Raw genomic sequence first — 21,047 nt, 5'->3', positions numbered from 1 at the left:
GCTCTTAAATGAGAATTGCAATCTGACTGCAGCAGCTGGGCAGAGGTAGTAGCATTCAATTGGCAGGAGATAGGGTTAGGGTTAGGATTAGGGTGTCAAACATGACCTTAAACCAGAGGCAGAGACCATTAGCAAAACAAAGCCATTATAAAATAAAGTTTGACACTAAGCCACACAAAGAGATAACCAAAATCTTGCTCAAAGGGTAAACTTTAAGGAATGCCTTAAATAAGAAAAACAAGGTAGAGAGGCAGAAAAGTCTCGGGAGATAATTCCTCAGCTTGGGTTCGAGGCAATGTAGGCACAGCCACCAAACGTGGAATAATTATCATAAAATTAGAGAAGCACAGATATATCAAAGGGCCTGTGGCTGGAAGAGATTACAGGGATTAGGTGGAAGAAAGGCATGGAGGAATTTGGAAACAAAGATGAACATTTAATCAAGTCAACAAGTGCAGAATGATAAGGGAATGGGAACACCTGTGAGTTAAGACCGAAGCAGCAGAGATAATAAAGGGTAGGATGTGGGAAGAAATGCCTTAGAATGGTCATGTCTAGAGATAATGATGGCCAAGTGGTTTAAATCAGGAGACATTACTGCAGCTGAACCACATTGTTAAAAACAATGATTTTTAAAATATTTAACATCCCATTTAATTAGTTGGTTAGGATTGAGATGTAAAGGTAGGAGATGTGTTGTAGATATAGTATGTGGGAGCTAGAAGATGCAGAAGTGATCCAGTATTAACTTCTGCAGTAAGTGCTTCATGCACAAGGAATTTCTGCTCAGAGCTGCTTGGCTGGTGTCTGTGCAATAGACAAATCAGCAAGTCAGAGGAGTAACTTGACACTGTGAACCAGAAGGCAGTCACACTTCTTAAGTTAATGTTGTCAAATTTGGTCCATGGTCAGGGACAGTAGGGGTGTGTCTGTGAGTCAAGTAGATCTAGAATTTAGCTTTGGGGAAGCCTCAGTTCTCTTGTACCTTGTGTAGACACAGAGTGCAGGGAGGATAAGCAAACTAACAAAGGTATGACAGTACAGACAGCTGCTGTGATGAGGTGTTTGGAGCGTGTGAAATAGGAAGGATTTGCAGATGGATAACTCCAAGCAGACATTCCTAGTTCTGTAATCTTTTCCAACTGCACAACCCTCTGAACTTCTGCACTCTTCTGGTTTTGGCATCTTGTGTTCTTGCAAATATAATTACTACTCATGACCTTTAACTGACTCTCGCCCCATGCTCCAGAATTCCATGCACCCACCCCACACACTCCAACACCTCTCCACTGCCAGACTTCACACCCCTCCTTCTGAACACTCCTGAAAATCAGATTCATCAACCAAGGTTTTGGCCGTGCAAACTAATAGCTCCTGTTTTGTCTTGCTGCCAGACTTTGTTTTATAGTGTGAAACGCATGGGAATGTTTCATGACAGTAATGGTATTATATGAATATGCAATCATTGCTGCTGCCCCTCAGACACTGTTTTTGCCCAAGGTCACAGATATTCCAAAGTCCTGTGACATCCAATTATCTCATGTCTCTGTCGTAGCTGGTTAATATACCATTTATTATGTAGCATACATTGCTGTTCAAAGTAATTTTTTGCTGTCAAGCTGAGGACAGAACACACAATTACTACATAAGCTTTCAAATCTGCTCAAGCAGAAAAACTATAACCAGCTTCCAAAAAAGTGGCTCAGAAAGTCAAAGGTCCTTTTTACCATGACCACATTGCAACTTTAATCATACAGGGTCAGTGAATGGGAGCAGGATCTGGTGATAGGCAAGGGTGAAAATAGCAGTTAAAATGGCACCTTTTTGACCTGTATTTGTGTGCAAAATTAAGGCTTCAGCCTTTTTTTGATGAGTGCTCTGGCCAACAGGGTTGAAGTCCACAGAAAGAAGAATAGGTGCCAAATCTACGTTAAGTTGCCAGACCTTCCATTGAGCTTTCACTGTTAACCATTTTCGGATCAACCCATCAAGAACAAAAACTATCCATATCTTAGAATTTATCTTGAACATATCCCATGTGAAAATCATGAAGGATTAGTAATGGTAGGATGATAGAGAGGTGGCTTAAAGATCCTCAAATTCGCTGGTTGATGTAGATTAAAGTTGATTAAATAGTTCTTTTAACCGACAGAGTTAAAACCTGCTGCAAGCACAGCAGCAGAGAGGAGATAACTGATTACATCTTACTAATTATGCCATTGAAAATGAGTGAGGATTCAGCAAATCTATGGTAAATTAGAGGGAAACATAGCATCAGTTTCCAGGAGGGACTAACTTGGTTTGATTAAATAGGTTCTATTTGGTTTCCATGTCATCAGCAGAGTTCAATGACAACTAGTCAATGATAGGTGTGATATGTAAAAGAAGGTGTTCAATTATCATTCCAGAAATATCACCTTTACATCAACAGACACGCAAGATTGGCAGTGGGACTTGACCTTTTACACTAGGCATACTAGACAACATGTTCCCCGGCAGGCAGTACATTTAATTGTAATTCAGTCACCTACAAGTTCTATTTGCTTAAATGTGTAGAAAGCGATTGACAGTTTATTCAATCTTCAGAATGGGCAAAGAAAATGTGCACCTGGTGTGCTTTTGTTTACTTTTTCTTTTGAATTTTAATCTTCAGTTGGCTGCTCATAAGTATGAATTGCCTTTCCTTGTTGCTAATGGTGAAAAGACAGGTAAGTTATTACCATTCAGCTGAATACTAACACAAGGGAATAACATTCTCATCCAACATAATGGGAAAATGAAGAACTGCTGAAGTAAATGAAATCTATATTATATTCCTCTCAAAGTAAATCCATGTAAAAATGCATTTGTTCCATATAATAGAAAATGAAAATGTTACAATGTTTAATAATAATTTGCATTTATCTTAATAACTTTAGCTCAATGACCCATTTTTTTTTAATGTGGAGGCTCCAACTGTAAAAGCAATTAAAGATGCTTAGGGCCGATGGATTCTGCTTGTATTGATTTATCCAGATGAGCTCTTCTTCAGGTGACTGTTGAATTGATTTATTCATCCATGGCTTATCCCAAATTGTAGACAAAGGTGTCAGTGGTAGATCCATGTTATTTTTGCATTGCAACTGTGTTAACACTGAGATCTTTGTCATTTGTCATTTGTCTGACAGAATAAGAAAGAAACAGACTATGAGTGTCACCAGCTCCAAATTGGACAGTGCTGGCAGAAATGAATAATTTGGGTTCAATGTTTACAAAAATTGAAGACGGCGAAAATGTTAAAATTAAGGAACTAAACATCAGACAGAATAAAATAGAAAAGGGAATAGGCAGTCATAAGAGTCTTCTCCTTTGCACCCAGGAAACATTATTTCTTAGATAACAGAAGTAATGAGAGAAAAGGTGTGTGTATGTGTCCTTTTGTGTTGCCCGAGATTTGCTGAGGAATCTGGAAATGGTTTTCACCAGCACCGAGATCCTGTGCTAATGGCACATCGTGATAGCAGAGGTTCTCAATGCTGCTGAAAACCATTTCCAGATTCCTCAGCAAATCTCGGGCAACACAAAAGGACACATACACACACCTTTTCTCTCATTACTTCTGTATTCTAAGAAATAATGTTTCCTGGGTGCAAAGGAGAAGACTCTTATGACTGCCTATTCCCTTTTCTATTTTATTCTGTCTGATGTTTAGTTCCTTAATTTTAACATTTTCGCCGTCTTCAATTTTTGTAAACATTGAACCCAAATTATTCATTTCTGCCAGCACTGTCCAATTTGGAGCTGGTGACACTCATAGTCTGTTTCTTTCTTAGAGTGGTGCGGGAAAATCACAGCAGATCTGGCAGCATCTGAGGACAGGAAAATCGACATTTCGGACAAAAGCCCTTCATCAGGAATCTATTTTCCTGGTCCTCAGATGCTGCCTGACTTGCTGTGCTTTTCCAGCACCACTCTAATCTCTACTATCATGATGTGCCATTAGCATGGGATCTTGATGCTGATGAAACCTATTTCCAGATTCCTCAGCAAATCTCAGGCAACAGAAAAGGACACACACATACCTTTTCTCTCAGTACTTCTATGTTTGTGTGTGTGTGTGTGTGTATGTGTGTCTCTTTTGTGTTGCCTGAGATTTGTTGAGGAATCTGGAGATGGGTTTCGCCGGCATCGAGATCCTATGCTAATGACACATCATGATAGTAGAGATTAGAGTGGTGCTGGAAAAGCACAGCAAGCCAGGCAGCATCTGAGAACCAGGAAAGTAGATTCCTGATGAAGGGCTTTTGCCTGAAATGTCGATTTCCTGTCCTCAGATGCTGCCTGACCTGCTGTGCTTTTCTAGCACCATTCTAATCTCCAGCATCTGCAGTACTCACTTTTGTCTATATCATGATAGTAACCCACACCTCAAGCATCATTGTCCTGCATCATTTCAAACAGACTGACAAACTCAGAACCATTTTGTGGGCTCATTGAGAATTGGTGAACCTCAGACTTTCTGTCCAGCCACATTCAGGTCTGTAAAAAATCAATGGCAAGAACATAGAAAGGCCTAGCGTTACGTGTCTTTTTAACTGATACAATAACGGAACTTAAGGCCGAGAGGCCTTCTGTCTGCCATTTCTAGACAATAACCAGAAGATTGTGCCCGTTGCAGAAGACCTCTCAGGTCCTGATGAAAGAAGCAGATTTTAGAAATACCATGCGTTCAGCTGATATCCTTGTTAATACAACGTGGATAAATTCTGTTTGCTTATTATCCAAGCAAGGTGGAGGGAAGGAGATTCAGCCCTGCAATATGCAAAAATATTTATTAAATGTATTTAAATGAATCACAACAAGTGGTGAGTGGTAAATAGTAATGTGAGTGTTGACAGGAGCCACAAAGCAGCAAGGAAGAATGACTGGGAGAAATGCAGAAAAGGGAACCACAAAGGTGGAAACGAGGAGCCACAATTGTGCAACAAGATTGAGGATCTTGCAGCTTGTATAGGTGATAGCAGGTGCTTCAGGGTGAATGAGCAAACTGACCATGTCTGTGATACAGGAAGGTTTATGAGTGGTGGAATATAGAGATAGAAGTGATACAATCGTCAATTGGATGGACGCTGTTCTCTGCAGCCAAGAGCAAGAGTATAAAAAGCTGTGTTGATTGGCTTGTGCCAGCGGTCAGATTGTCTAAACTGGAACAAGCTTGCACAGGGATAGGGAGAACCCAGTTACCATGATCCATAAAGGTAACAAACACATAGGAAGGAGGTCCTGCTTCTGGAATGTGAGCAGCTAGAGGCTAAATTAACATGCAGAACCACAAAGTTAATCATTTCTAGCATGAGCCATGAATAAATTTGTACAAGATAAATACAATCAGAGAGGTGAATACATTGCTCAAAGATTGGTGTATAAGGTATGGCTTTCAATGTGTGAGACACTGATGTCAGTACTGGGGAGAGTGAGAACTGTACCATGCAATGGTGTTCATCAGAACTTTGCAGGGATCAATGTTCTGGTGAGTCAAATGACCAGAGCAGTTGCAAGGGCTTCAAATGAAATAGGACAGACTAAAAATCAAGTGAAGGAAGATGTGATAAACTAAAGTGAGAGGAGATTGAGGTATCAACATGGATAAGAAAATCAGAATATGGCAGGAAGGGACACAGTTGACAAATCCAAAAATGCACTGTAAGATAAGGCTAAAGGTTGCAAACAATGTTAAAAGACAGAATTGAAGACTTTGTATCTGAAAGTTGACAGCATGCGTAACAAAAGGGTAAATTGTCTTCCCAAAATGAAATAAAAAATGCACATGATCTTTAACCATTACAGAGATATGGATGCAAGACAAAGAAAGTTGGGACCTGGATACTCAAAGGAACATGACATTTCAGAAGGACAAGAAGCTAGAAAAAAGGAGTGAAAGAACTGTTAATTAAGGATGACCATATAATAGAGACTTAATTCTAAAGATCAAGAGGTAGAATCAGTTTTTTATAAAATAAGATAGAGCCATATTAAGAATCACATGTGGGAATAATTGATAATCTTGCTAACAGTAATTACACTGCAGGATAAGGTACCTTTTTTTATTCACTCAGGGAATATAGGTGTCAGCATTTATAGCCTGTACCAAGTTGCCTTTTGAGAAGGTGCTGGTAAGCTGCCTGCTTAAATTGCTACAGTTTATATACTGTTGGTAAACCCACAATGCCCTTTACAAGTGAATTCCAGGATTTTGACCCAGAGTCAGTGAAAGAACGGTGATATGTTTCCAGGTCAGTGGCTTGGAGAAGAGCTTTCAAGTAGCAGTGTTCCCATGTACCTGCTGCTCTTGTCCTTCTAGATGGAAGTAATCATGGGTTTGGAAGGTGCTGGCTGAGGATCTTTGGTGAATTTCTGCAGTGCATTTTGTAGATAGTACACACTGCTGCTGGGAGCATCAATGGTGGGTGGAGTGGATGCTTGTGGATATGGTATAATCAAGTGGGCTACGTTGTCCTGGATGGTATTGAGCTTCTTGAATGTTGTTGGAGCTGCACCCATCCAGGTAAGTGGGAATTATTCGATCACACTCCTGACTTGAACTTGCTGAGTATTCCTAGCTCCTGATCTACTCTTGTAGGCACTGAAGTTATGTGACATGTCCATTTGAATTTCTGGTTAATAGCAACCCCAGGATCTGATTCCATGATGATAATACTATTGAATATTAAGGGCTACTGATTAGATTGTCACTTATTGGACATGGTCTTTGCTTGATATTTATGTAATGTGAATGTTACTTGCCACTTGCCAACTCAAGCCCAGACATTGTCCAGATCTTGTTACGTTTGAACATAAAGTACTTCAGTAACTGAGGAGTCTCAAATGGTGTTGAAGAAATTAGTGGTATAGTCAACAATGAAGAAGGTTATCTAAGACTACAAAGAGATCTTGATCATTTGGGCCAATGGGCTGATGAGATGTAGACTGAGTTTAATTTGGATTAATGCAAAGTATTACAATTTATAAAATAAACAAGGGCAGGACTTATACAGTTAATACTAGGGTCCTGAGTAGTGTTGTAGAACAGAGATTTCGGGGTTCAGGTAGATAGTTCTTTGAAAGTTGCATCACAGGTAGACAGGGTAATTAAGAAAGCATTTAACATGCTTTCTTTCATTGCTTAGATCATTGAATATAGGGGTTGGGACATCATGTTGAGGTTGTACAAGATGTTAGTGAGGCCACTTTTGGAGGGACTGTGGACAGTTCTGGTTGCCTGCTATAGAAAGCATGTTATTAAATTGGAGAGGGTTCAGAAAAGATGTACACAATGTTGCCATAACTGGAGGGTTTGAGTTATAAGGAGAGGCTGGATAGGCTGGAGCTTTTTTTACTGGACCATAGGAGGCTTAGGGGTGATCTTATCGAGGTTTATAATATCATGAGGGGCATTGATAAGGTGAATAGCAAAGGTCTTTCCCCTCTGGTTAGACTAATAAATTAAACTGCATTTATTTCGATGCAAGAGGCCTGACAGGTAAAATAGATTAACTTAGGGCATGGTTGGGAACATAGGACTGGGTTATTATAGTTATTACAGAACTGTGGCTTGAAGAGGGGGCAGGACTGGCAGTTTAATGTTCCAGGGTATAGATGCTATAGGAAGGATAGAAAGGGGGAAAAGAGAAGAAGGAGAGTCATGTTTTTGGTTAAAGATAACATTACGGTTGTATTTAGGGAGGGTTTTCCTGAGAGATCATTCAGTGAGGTTGTATAGGTGGAACTGAGAAATAAGAAAGAGATGATCATTTTACTGGAATTGTACTATTGGGCTCCCCAATACAGTCATCGAGATGTACAGCACAAAAACAGGACCTTCAGTCCAACTCATCCATGCCGACCAGGTATCCTAACCTAATGTAGTCTCATTTGCCAACACTTGTTTCATATCCCTCTAAACCCTTCCTATTCAGATACCCATCCAGATGCCTTTTAAATCTTGTAATTGTACCAGCCTCCACCACTTCCTCTAGCAGCTCATTCCACATACGCACAAACCTCTGTATGAAAAAGTTGCCCCTTAGGTCCCTTTTAAACCTTTCCCCTCTCACCTTAAACCTATGCCCTCTAGGAATCCTCTGCCCCAAGGAAAGGGCCTTGTCTATTTACCTTATCCATGCCCTTCATGATTTTATCAACCTCTATAAGGTCACCTCTCAGCCTCTGATACTTTTGGTAAAATAACCCCAGCCTATTCATTCCCTCCCTATATCTCAAACCCTCCAACTTTGACAACATTCTTGTAAATCTTTTCTGAACCCTTTCAAGTTTCACAACATCCTTCCTATAGGAGGGAGGTCAAAACTGCATGCAGTACTCCAAAGGTAGCCTAACCAATGTCCTGCATGTCTGCAGCATGACCTCCCATCTCCTATACTCAATGCACTGACTAATAAAGGCAAGTATACCAAACGCCTTCTTAACTATTCTATCTACCTATGACTCCACTTTCAAAAAATTATGAACCTGTACTCCAAAGTCCCTGTGTTCAGCAACACTCCCCAGGACCTTACCATTACCCCAGAAGGAAATTCAGAAGTAAATATGCAGAGAGATTTCAAGTATCTGTAAGACTAATACTATTGTAATGGTAGGATATTTTAGCTTTCCAAACATTGTGAGGGACTGCCATATTGTTAAGGACTTGGATAGCGAGGCATTTGTTAAGCCTGTACAAGAAAATATTCAATATATGTATGAACCAACTAGAGAAGGAGCAAAACTTGACATTCCCTTGGGAAATAAGGCAGGGCAAGTGACTGAGGTGTCAGTGGGGGAACATTTTATGGTAAGTTTGACCTGGCTGTCTCTGTATGACATGAACTTAAGGACTTAAACTTCAAGCAAATTTTCTAAAGCCTGAAAAACCATTTTCAGGATCTTTGTAGTCATCATCAAAAGTACCAGAGAGAATTTTATTCTACTTAAAGCTTAACTGTTCAAAGCAAGAGAACGTCTGATTGCCTATTGTTTGTTCTGTCACGTATCTGCCAATCCATACTACTATCCATACAACTCCTTCCTATCGGAAAGATGTTGTAAAACTTGAAAGGGTTCAAAAAGGATTTACAAGGATGTTGCCAGGGTTAGAGGAGTTGAGTTATAGGGAGAGGTTGAATAGGCTGGGGCTGTTTTCCCTGGAGCATCGGAGACTGAGGTGTGACCTTATAGAGGTTTATAAAATCATGAGGGGCATGGATTGAATAAATAGACAAAGTCTCTTCCCTGGAGTTGGAGAGTCCAGAACTAGAGGGCGTGGGTTTAGGGTGAGAAGGGAAAGATATAAAAGAGACCTATGGAGCAACATTGTCATGGTACGTGTATGGAATAAGCTGCCAGAGGAAGTGGTGGAGGCTGGTACAATTGCAACATTTAAAAGGCATCTGGATGGGTATATGAATAGGAAAGGTTTGGAGTGATATGGGCTGGGTGCTGGCAGGTGGGATTAAATTGAGTTGGAATCTGTGATTGGCATGGACAAGTTGGAACGAAGGGTCTGCTTCTGTGCTGTACATCTCTGTGACTCTCTGATGATTTTTTTTATTTAACTGAATTTTCAACAGAATTTCAGTTGAATGTCATCCCATTTTCAGATATATGCTTTCCAGTTCTTTTGATCTTTAAAATGCAGCGTAAAAATCTATAGTGCGGTGTAATACATTTGTGTTTTTTTTGTTTGCTTTCCTGCTCCTTTTGTAATCTATGTTGTTCCCCCTTTAAAAACTGAAGGCTTGTAATTTCAGGTTTTTGACTGTAGCTGACATACATACAGAAATACAGGACAACATAATATGGGCTTTTAAAAAGAAGTATGCAATTTTGGAAAAAGTAAATGGCATAGTCAACTCATGTTGGACACACAATTTTTTTCAGTGGTCTTAAGTAGCAATTTCTTCTTCGAGCACTTCAAAGCTGTATGTATAGGTCATTTTAACCTCTCATCCTTTTTAATCAGATCAATGGCAGCCTCTTAGTTTTTTTTTTGTTTAGAGACAGAGAAAGCAAAAAAAGAGTATTAACAGAGCTTCATCACAGTTTTGGTTGTAGTTATAACTTCAGCTCTGTACTCAGATTGATTAATGACTGTTAGGAACTACTGTCACAACTGCTATGTTGCTTTTATGTTTCATTCTTAATGTCCACTTGTTGCCACCATGATACCATTTGTATTTCAGTTTCTGCAAGCTAACGTAGTTTCTCCGACAACACCTTCTAAACCTGTGACCTCTACTAACTAGAAGTACAAGGGCAACAGATACATAGAACAATACAGCACAGAACAGGCCCTTCGGCCCACGATGTTGTGCCGAACATTTGTCTTAGCTTAAGCACCTATCCATGTACCTATCCAATTGCCGCTTAAAGGTCACCAAAGATTCTGACTCTACCACTCCCACAGGCAGCGCATTCCATGCCCCCACCACTCTCTGGGTAAAGAACCTACCCCTGACATCCCACCTATACCTTTCACCCTTCACCTTAAATTTATGTCCCCTTATAACACTCTGTTGTACCCAGGGAAAAAGTCTCTGACTGTCTACTCTATCTATTCCCCTGATCATCTTATAAACCTCTATCAAGTCACCCCTCATCCTTCGCCGTTCCAATGAGAAAAGGCCTAGCACTCTCAACCTATCCTCATCCGACCTATTCTCCATTCCAGGCAACATCCTGGTAAATCTCCTCTGCACCCTCTCCAAAGCTTCCACATCTTTCCTAAAGTGAGGCGACCAGAACTGCGCACAGTACTCCAAATGTGGCCTTACCAAGTTCCTGTACAGCTGCAACATCACCTCATGACTCTTGAATTCAATCCCTCTGCTAATGAACGCTAATACACCATAGGCCTTCTTACAAGCTCTATCCACCTGAGTGGCAACTTTCAAAGAGCTATGAACATAGACCCCAAGATCCCTCTGCTCCTCCACCTTACTAAGAACCCGACCGTTAACCCTGTATTCCGCATTCTTATTTGTCCTTCCAAAATGGACAACCTCACACTTGACAAGGTTGAACTCCATCTGCCACTCCTCAGCCCAACTCTGCATCATATCTAAGTCCCTTTGCAGCCGACAACAGCCCTCCTCACTATCCACAACTCCACCAATCTTCGTATCGTCTGCAAATTTACTGACCCACCCTTCGACTCCCTCTTCCAAATCATTAATATAAATTACAAACAGCAGAGGACCCAGAACTGATCCCTGCGGAACTCTACTTGTAACTGGGCTCCAGGCTGAATATTTACCATTTACCACCACTCTCTGACTTCGACCGGTTAGCCAGTTCTCTATCCAACTGGCCAAATTTCCCACTATCCCATGCCTCCTGACTTTCCGCATAAGGCCTACCATGGGGAACCTTATCACATGCCTTACTAAAATCCATGTACACTACATCCACTGCTCTACCCTCATCCACATGCTTGGTCACCTCCTCAAAGAATTCAATAAGACTTGTAAGGCAAGACCTACCCCTCACAAATCCGTGCTGGCTGTCCCTAATCAAGCAGTGTCTTTCCAGATACTCACAAATCCTATCCCTCTGTACCCTTTCCATAGGAACTTCACCACTGGCAAGATCCCCTTCAAGCAATACACAAGCTTGACTTGAAACTATTTCACTGTTCCTTCACTGTTGCTGGATCAGAATTTTGGAACTCTGTCTTTCTAATAATTCTGTGGGTATCCCTACAGCATATGACTACACTGCTGCGAAAAGGTAGCTTGGCACCATCTTTGTCATTGCAATTAGGAATTCACCTCGCCACCAACACCACATGAATAAATAAAAGATAAAGTTTGTGGAACATAGCCACAATGCGTTGGGTTCTTGGGACACAGAAGTCTTGAAGTTTGTTTACAGTACTAATTATTTGCAAGGCTACAAAATCTTAGATCTATGTGCATAGTCTGGACACTGTGCTTCATAATGTTATTGTACATTGCACAGACATAACTGGCTGACTACAATGCCTCCATTCCACAGCGGGAGAGTGATTGAATGAAGTAGATACTTTTATAACAGTGTATCGTATGCCTTGATGTCATGTAAATGTCTTAAATATCCAGGCCTATGTAGTCTGGATTCAACACCATAGTACAATTTCTTCAAAGTTCCTCTGCTGATGTTCTAATAAGATTACAATGGCAACTTGGGTAATTCCTGTAGAAATTGTCTCCTGTTGAAATTCATCATTTAAAATGTCCAGTGGCATATTAGGTAGAATTTACCATTTTTTTTAACTAAAGAATTTATTGATTTTTATTAAGGTGTCTATTTCAATGTCTGCCAGAGTTAGAAATTTTAGAATGCAACTAACACCCAAAACAGCTCAACTGGTCATTTATTGCATTGCTATTTGTAGAATTTTGTCCAATGCAAATTAGTAGCTGCATTTCATACACTAGAATGTGAATTCGGCTCAAAAATAGGAACTGTTTTGAGGTGCTGTGAGGTCGAGAATGTTGCTGTACAAATTCGTACTTCCTTAATTCGTACTCCATGTGCTAACTTTCTGCTGTGTTCTATATCTATTAGTGACAATTATAGTTGCAATCTTTTGTTATTTTTGGTTTTTGGACTTCCACAAAAATAGTGTCTATTTTTTTAAAATCTCAAATCCTTTTCCTACAGTTGACAAGAAAGAAAGAAATAAAAACATTTATACCATTTGCCACATGACCAAGATGTTGTAAAGTCATGCCAAGTCTACAAAAGTATGTAACTGATTTAGTTTGTTAACTTCATGTTTGAAAATAATTTGAGTTCTTTTGTTGGTCCTGTTCAAGTGTCTACAAGTTGTCACAGTGTCTGTGGTTTATAAATTTGAATAGAGGATTGGGGTGTAGGTTTGCTCGCTAAGCTGTAGGTTTGATATCCAGACGTTTCATTACCTGGCTAGGTAACATCATCAGTGGCGACCTCCAAGTGAAGCAAAGCTGTTGTCCCCTATTTTCTATTTATATCTTTCTCCTGGATGGGGTTCCTGGGGTTTGTGGTGATGTCATTTCCTGTTCGTTTTCTGAGGGGTTGATAGATGGCATCTAGATCTATGCGTTTGTTTATGGCATTGTGGTTGGAGTGCCAGGCCTCTAGGAATTCTCTGGCATGTCTTTGCTTAGCCTGTCCCAGGATAGATGTGTTGTCCCAGTCGAAATGGTGGGTTTTATCATCCGTGTGTAGGGCTACGAGGGAGAGAAGGTCGTGTCTTTTTGTGGCTAGCTGGTGTTTGTGTATCCTGGTGGCTAACTTTCTTCCTGTTTGTCCTACGTAGTGTTTGTGGCAGTCCTTTCATGGAATTTTGTAGATGACGTTGGTTTTGTCCATGGGTTGTACTGGGTCTTTTAAGTTTGTTAGTTTTTGTTTGAGAGTGTTGGTGGGTTTGTGTGCAACTAGGATTCCGAGGGGTCTTAGTAGTCTGGCTGTCATTTCTGAAACTTCTTTGATATATGGTAAGGTGGTTAGGGTTTCTGGTTGTGTCTGGTCTGCTTATCGGTGGTTTGTTCTTGAGGAATCTGCGCACTGTATTATTTGAGTATCCGTTCTTCTTGAATACATTGTATAGGTGGTTCTCCTCTGTTTTCCGAAGTTTGCCTGTGCTGCAGTGTGTGGTGGCTCATTGGAATAGTGTTCTGATACAGCTTTGTTTGTGTGTGTTGGGATGGTTGCTGGTGTAGTTAAGTATTTGGTCAGTGTTTGTCGGTTTTCTGTATACGCAGGTTTGTAGTTCTCCGTTGACCTTTCTTTCGACTGTGACATCCAGGAATGCAAGTTTGTTGTCAGTTTCTTCCTCCTTGATGAACTTTATGCCTGTGAGGGTGTTGTTGATGATGTTAAATGTCTCTTCTATCTTGTTTCGTTTTGTGATGACAAAAGTGTCATCTACATAGCGGACCCAGATTTTTGGTTTGATGGTTGGTAGGGCTGTTTGTTCTAGTCTTTGCATTAACGCTTCTGCTATGAATCCTGATAGCGGAGATCCCAGGGGTATGCCGTTGCTTTGTTTGTAGACTATGTTGTTGAAAGTGAAGTGGGTGGTGAGGCACAGGTTCACTAGCTTCATGATGTTTTTGTTGGTAATGTGATTGATGGTGGTTGGTGTGTGTGTGATGGTCTCTTCTAAAAGTGCGGTAAGTGTTTCCTTTGCCAGGTCGATGTTGATGGAGGTGAATAGTGCTGTTACGTCGATTGAGATCATTGCTTTGTCTTCCTCTATTTTGGTGTTTTTGATGACTTTTAGGAATTCCTGGGTGGAGTGGATGGGGCGCTGTGACTCTTCTACTCGGTATTTCAGTCTTGCATGTAGTTCTTTGACCAGTCTGTAAGCTGGTGTTCCAGGTAGTGAGACTATGGGTCTGAGGGGGGCACCTGGTTTATGGATTTTTGGTAGTCCGTAGAATCGTGGGGTGTTGGTCCCGTCGGGTTTCATTTTCTGGAATTCCGTCTTGTTTAATTGTCCGGAATTGTGTAATTTTCTTAGGAGATATGTAATTTTGTTTCCTAGTTGTGGGGTCAGATCTAGCGCCACCTGTTGGTAGGCATTGATGTCTGCGGGTAGTGCATTGGCTTTCTCTATGTAGTCCCTTCTATTCAGGATAACTGTGAGCCGACCTTTGTCTGCAGGTAATATAACGATGTTTTTGTCTCTTTTGAGGTTTTCTAGGGCTTTCATTTCTTGTGTGTTCAGTTTGTTTCCTTCCCTCTTTCGGCTCAGAATAGGTGCAAGAAGGATGCACCTATTCTGAGCCGAAAGAGGGAAGGAAACAAACTGAACACACAAGAAATAAAAGCCCTAGAAAACCTCAAAAAAGACAAAAACATCGTTATATTACCTGCAGACAAAGGTCGGCTCACAGTCATCCTGAATAGAAGGGACTACATAGAGAAAGCCAATGCACTACCCGCAGACACCAATGCCTACCAACAGGTGGTGCTAGACCTGACCCCCACAACTAGGAAACAAAATTATATATCTCCTAAGAAAATTACACAATTCCGGACAATTAAACAAGACGGAATTCCAGAAAATGAAACCCGACGGGACCAACACCCCACGATTCTACGGACTACCAACAATCCATAAACCAGGTGCCCCCCTCAGACCATAGTCTGTCTGATCGTTTGTTCTGTTTCTCCCCTGAGATTGTTGTCCTTCAATGTGGTTTCTAATGCCGCTAGAAAATCCTTCTTGTCAGCGTCTCGGTAATTGAAATTTAATCCTTTTACTAGTATCGCTTTTTCTGTGTCTGATAGTGTCCCGTCTGATAAGTTCTTTATCCATGCCCCTGTGTTATCGGTTTTGTCTTTTTTTGTGAAGTTTTTTCTTCAGGTCCCGATTTTTCTTTTTCTGTGTTTGCCGTTGGTTGGTATTTATGGCTCGTTCTACCGCATCTGTCCATTCTTGATTTGTTGCTTGTTTGAATAACGGTTTTCGGCGCGCAATTTCCCGGTTGTATTTTCGGAGTCTGTGGTGGGCGTCATTGATTATTTCTCGGAGCATTCTGCGGACATTTTGTTCTGTTAAACTTCTGGCTTGAGGTATTTCCTGGCAAAGGAAACACTTACCACACTTTTAGAAGAGACCATCACACAAACACACACCAACTACCTCAATCACATTACCAACGAAAACATCATGAAGCTAGTGGACCTTCAAAACAAGATAGAAGAGACATTTAACATCATCAACAACACCCTCACAGGCATAAAGTTCACCAAGGAGGAAGAAATCGACAACAAACTCGCATTTCTGGACGTCACAGTTGAAAGAAAGGACAATGGAGAACTACAAACCTGCGTATACAGAAAACCGATAAACACTGACCAAATACTTAACTACACCAGCAACCATCCCAACACACACAAACAAAGCTGTATCAGAACACTATTCCAACGAGCCACCACACACTGCAGCACAGGCAAACTTCGGAAAACAGAGGAGAACCACCTATACAATGTATTCAAGAAGAACGGATACTCAAAAAATACAGTGCGCCGATTCCTCAAGAACAAAGCACGACAAGCAGACCAAACACAGCCAGAAACGCTAACCACTTTACCATACATCAAAGAAGTTTCAGAAATGACAGCCAGACTACTAAGACCCCTCGGAATCCTAGTAGCACACAAACCCACCAACACAGTCAAACAAAAACTATCAAACTTAAAAGACCCAGTACAACCCATGGACAAAACCTACGTCATCTACAAAATTCCATGCAAGGGCTGCCACAAACACTACGTAGGACAAACAGGAAGAAAGTTAGCCACCAGGATACACGAACACCAGCTAGCCACAAAAAGACATGACCCTCTCTCCCTTGTAACCCTACTACACGGATGAAAAAAATCACCATTTCGACTGGGACAACACATCTATCCTGGGACAGGCTAAGCAAAGACATGCCAGAGAATTCCTAGAGGCCTGGCACTCCAACCACAATGCCATAAACAAATCACCTGACAATCACCTGATGAAGGAGCATTGCTCCGAAAGCTAGTGTGCTTCCAATTAAACCTGTTGGACTATAACCTGGTGTTGTGTGATTTTTAACGCCATATACGCATAGATCTAGATGTCATCTATCAACTCCTCAGAAAACGAACAGGAAATGACATCACCACAAACCCCAGGAACCCCATCAAGGAGAAAGATATAAATAGAAAACAGGAGACAACAGCTTCGCTTCACTTGGAGGTCGCCACTGATGATGTTACCTAGCCAGGTAATGAAACGTCTGGATATCAAACCTACAGCTCAGCGAGCAAACCTTCACCCGAAACCTCAACCTGAGCCACAAACCTTGCATAGAGGATTGCTTCACCTGGAACTAATGTTGGTGCTATGCAGTGAACATCTGAGCAAATAAATGAGGAAATAAACACAATAGTGCATCACTCACTGTCCAGAAATTCTATCATGCATTCACTCTCTGTTAAATGCAATCTTCTGTCAATGTGATGGAAGTTTCAAGAGCAGTGCAAATAGAAATATGTGTCATCATGTATTTATTTGTGTTCAGCACCATTTTGCAGTACATGGGTTTAATCATCTCTCAGTGGTTTCACATAGCCAGTTATCATGTACTCTATCTAAGAATATGGATATTGAGAGTATTTTGAGAGATCGAGCTTTACAAGTATTAATTAAATGACCCTGATATAAGTTGAGTTCTGAAGAAACATGCTGCTTTCAATTTTCTGCTGATTGTGGCCTTGTTATACCATTACTATTTCTAGAAAGGTGAAAGATAAGAACTAAAGCTGAGTACAGTTTTATGACTTATCTCTTTGTATCCATGGGAATATTTGATCTTTTGAAGGTTATTGGAATTTAACTTATTAAATCCTGTTCAATCATTTGCAGCTTTGTTAGACCACACTTAATGTGAAGATTTATAGTACTTTCCAAGGCAGCACTATTTGATAATTTCATATTATTTTTCCTCTCTTTGAATGAAAGAAAAGAACATGAAAAATGTAAATCTTAGCAGAGTTAGAACATGTTGACCTGAAAGTGCCCTGTTGCATCAACACCATGGAAACAAAAATCAAGCACAGAAAAATACTTGTACTAAAGTGGAAGACAGATAAAGGACACAGAATTTACTGAGTGCATGGTAGATTGGAATGGAGGGTGTGCAAAATAGATTACTGGATTTTTTTTAGTTGAATTTTGGGGATATATCTCTGAAGATTTGGGATGTTCTCAGTGCTGTAGTGACAATAAGTTCACCAGAAAGTTATGGGTGCAAATGTGACCAGAAGGGATGAAGGATAATCTCATAATCAGTAGGTCAGTATAAGTTTAAAAGACATGCTCATGATACTATCTCAGTATGATAGAATGTGAGTTACAGCTATTAAGATCTGACACACTATCATAACCCGGCTCAAATAAATCATGCCATACAATTGAAAGAATGCTGCTCTACTAAAGCCAATAGCATAATGTTCACCCAGTGCCTGTGAATGTAATGTTTATATATAATAGCTCATTGTGATAAGTATTATTGCATTCTTCAGTAAACATGATATCCACAGTCTGGTTTATTATATTACGAGCGATAACATAAGCATGACTACATTCAGTAAAATGACCTGCTATTAGCAAAACTCCAATCATGATTACCACCAATGACCATCTAAAAAAAACCTCCAGGGTCTCAGTGGTAGATATTTGGAAAACTAGTTCAAGACCCAGTGAATAATTGCAATGGACGTCAGAGAATTCAGACAATCCGCAACATCAATGAGTACAGATGGCTACACAGATCTGTACCTAGGCAGTGACCAGCAATATGAACATTCAACCTCACTCTTCCTCCCTTTAAAACAAAATCTGAGAGCCATTTTTTTTAAAGTACTGATAGGAGAAATTATATCTTTAAAATACTAAAAAGTGGCTATCTACAATAGGAGGGCTTATCTGCTCCATACCTTCGTTGGTTCTTTTACTTTTCGAAATTACAACAGTGTTATCATCAAGAAGAAACTTTATAGAATTAACATGCTCAGTCTTTCCATTGATGATCAGAAAGATGCAGAAAGAAAAATGTAGAAGTTTTTTAAAGATCAGCTCAAGGTGAGCATTAACTTCAAGATGAGACCATTCATGTCAGACAGATAAGAACTGTGGGCGGCACGGTGGCACAGTGGTTAGCACTACTGCCTCACAGCGCCAGAGACCCAGGTTCATTTCCTGCCTCAGGCGACTGACTGTGTGGAGTTTGCACGTTCTCCCCATGTCTGCGTGGGTTTTCTCCGGGTGCTCCAGTTTCCTCCCACAGTCCAAAGATGTGCAGGTCAGGTGAATTGGCCATGCTAAATTGCCTGTAGTGTTAGGTAAAGGGTAAATGTAGGGGTATGGGTGGGTTGCGCTTCGGCGGGTCAGTGTGGACTTGTTGGGCCGAAGGGCCTGTTTCCATACTGTAATGTAATCTAATCTAATCTAACTAAAAGAGCCTATTGACTAGTTTGTCAGAAGATGCTGCAGCAGGACTTGGGTGTACCTTTTCCAAAGAGGAACTGTCAGAGAGGTTAATTATATTAGTTATCACCTCATTCTAATTAAAGCCTTTAGGAAGGATCTTCTGAGCAAGAAAAAAGGCCACATCATTGACACATGACTTGAGTGTAAAAGCCATAATGGCAGGCCAGCGACAATTACATGCTTCAGGTGCAGCCAACACTATTGCTGAAACGGGCCATGGAAGTGGTGGCATAGTGGTCATGTCACAGGGCAAGTAATTCTGAAGACCAAGTAAGTGTCAAAATGTCCTGGGTTATGGTTTCAAAACCACCAGGTCAGATGGCAAAATTTGAATTCAATAAAATCTAGAAAGAAAAGATAATCTGTCTGTTGATTGTTGTAAAAAAAAATCTGGTTCACTAATCTCCATTATGGAAAAAAATCTGCAATACTATATATAACTCCAGACCCACTGTAATGCTGTTGACTCTTGACTGGTCTCTGAAAGGGCCCAGCTCTCTTATCAGTTCAAGGGCAATTAGGGATGGGCAAAAAATGCCAGGTTCACCAGTGATGCCCACATCCCATGCAAGAATGAGAGCAAAAGCAAAACACGCCAAACCAACAACATTCTTACACATGTAATTTGTCATATCTACACAAAAACTGTCCAGGTTTTCTTGATATCTGCAAAGAAGTGTGGAAAATCTGGTTCTAAAGGTCAAGCCAGAGTTTAGAATAAAACACAGATCATCAAAAAGATTGTGCGATACCCCAGCACTGACAGCAAGGAAAGTGTTACAAGGTGAACAACTGGGAAAAAAAAAATCAGTCAAGTTTAGAATTAAACAAGCAAAAAGTAAGTTTCAGAAAATGACCAAATTTTCCATATTATTAGCCTTGAACACCATGTCAAGGGTATCAGGTTTTGCAATCATGAGTATCAGAGGTCCTGAAAAGGCAGAACAACATTAAAGGCTATACTTAACACAACAGCTAGTGCCACTCTGCATTCTGAAAGACATGTACCTCAGCAAATGGCTTTCCATTGTATGGTTTATGAGAGAGAGCAATATCTTATTGCGTATAACAGTTTATCAATTTCATACATTGACAGAATCATACTGCAGTGCAAGTACACTAACTCATCTTGAATGCCAAACATCATCTAGCTAATAAATACCAATGGTCCAATAGTGACAGAGTTCCCTTGGGGAGCAGGGCACAGATCGAGATGTACTTACAATTCATGAGATTGAAAATACACCACTGTGACAGAACAGACCACACATGATGTTGTTGAATATGTCAACAGCTCAAACTCCTGTTCCAAGTATAATACGACAAAATGGCAACTTTAAGGTTGAGAATATACCCAGCTGTATTTACGTACCTGATGACATCATAGTCATGTGCAAGACAAAGGCAGACCATAACAACACCATCACTTACTGAAGGCTGCAACACAACAGCAAGGATTAGTGTTTCACTGTCTGAAGTTTCAAGTCAACTTCTGTTAGATATACTTCTTTAGATCAATTCTACAAAGTCCGTCACAATCCATGATGTTTGAAAATGTTAACCAAATGTTTACCCTGCAGGACAAAGAGAATTCATGAAATTGTCTCAGTATTTTTTAACTAATACATGCCTTTCAATGACAATTTCATGAAAAAGATATATACATGGCAAGATAACCTCTAATATATTTTCGGCTCTCTCAAGCAGGTCTGTCAGCAGTATCTTGTTTACTGCAATACCATGACTAAAGGCAAGTCCTGATTCTTGAAGTAGATGCATTACAAAAACCAAGGTGCATGTCTGCTACAAGGTGAAAAGTCTTTTGCTTTTGCTTCATAAATCTTGAAACTTGCACATGCCAACTGTTCCAATATAGAGCATGAGACATCAGCTATTTGGCAATATGCAATTTCAGACATAGTTAACATAAAATTTACCATTGAAATAGATTGTATACCTGCTCCAAACTGCTAACCATTGCAGTATCTACATGTCGCGATGCAAGGGTATG

At 40.4% G+C, this 21,047-nt stretch overlaps 1 protein-coding gene across 1 annotated transcript in view; it reads right to left on the bottom strand.

The window, feature by feature from the left end:
- Positions 1-20,427, bottom strand: part of LOC148150645 (uncharacterized) — a 52,217-nt gene extending 31,790 nt beyond the window's left edge. The window contains exons 1-2 of the mRNA XM_087976675.1: positions 20,409-20,427; positions 13,760-14,661 (exon numbers count right to left, since the gene is read on the bottom strand). Coding sequence (XP_087832801.1) covers positions 13,760-14,661; positions 20,409-20,427 — 921 coding nt within the window. The remainder of the gene's footprint in view (positions 1-13,759; positions 14,662-20,408) is intronic.
- Positions 20,428-21,047: the final 620 nt, after the last annotated feature.

The sequence above is a fragment of the Chiloscyllium plagiosum genome, unplaced genomic scaffold (assembly GCF_037043375.1).
Source record: "Chiloscyllium plagiosum isolate Xiang-an unplaced genomic scaffold, Cpla_swu_hap1 HiC_scaffold_3, whole genome shotgun sequence".
NCBI lineage: Eukaryota > Metazoa > Chordata > Chondrichthyes > Orectolobiformes > Hemiscylliidae > Chiloscyllium > Chiloscyllium plagiosum.
Note: the sequence above shows the minus strand (reverse complement) of the source record. Positions and strands in the feature narration are given on the sequence as shown.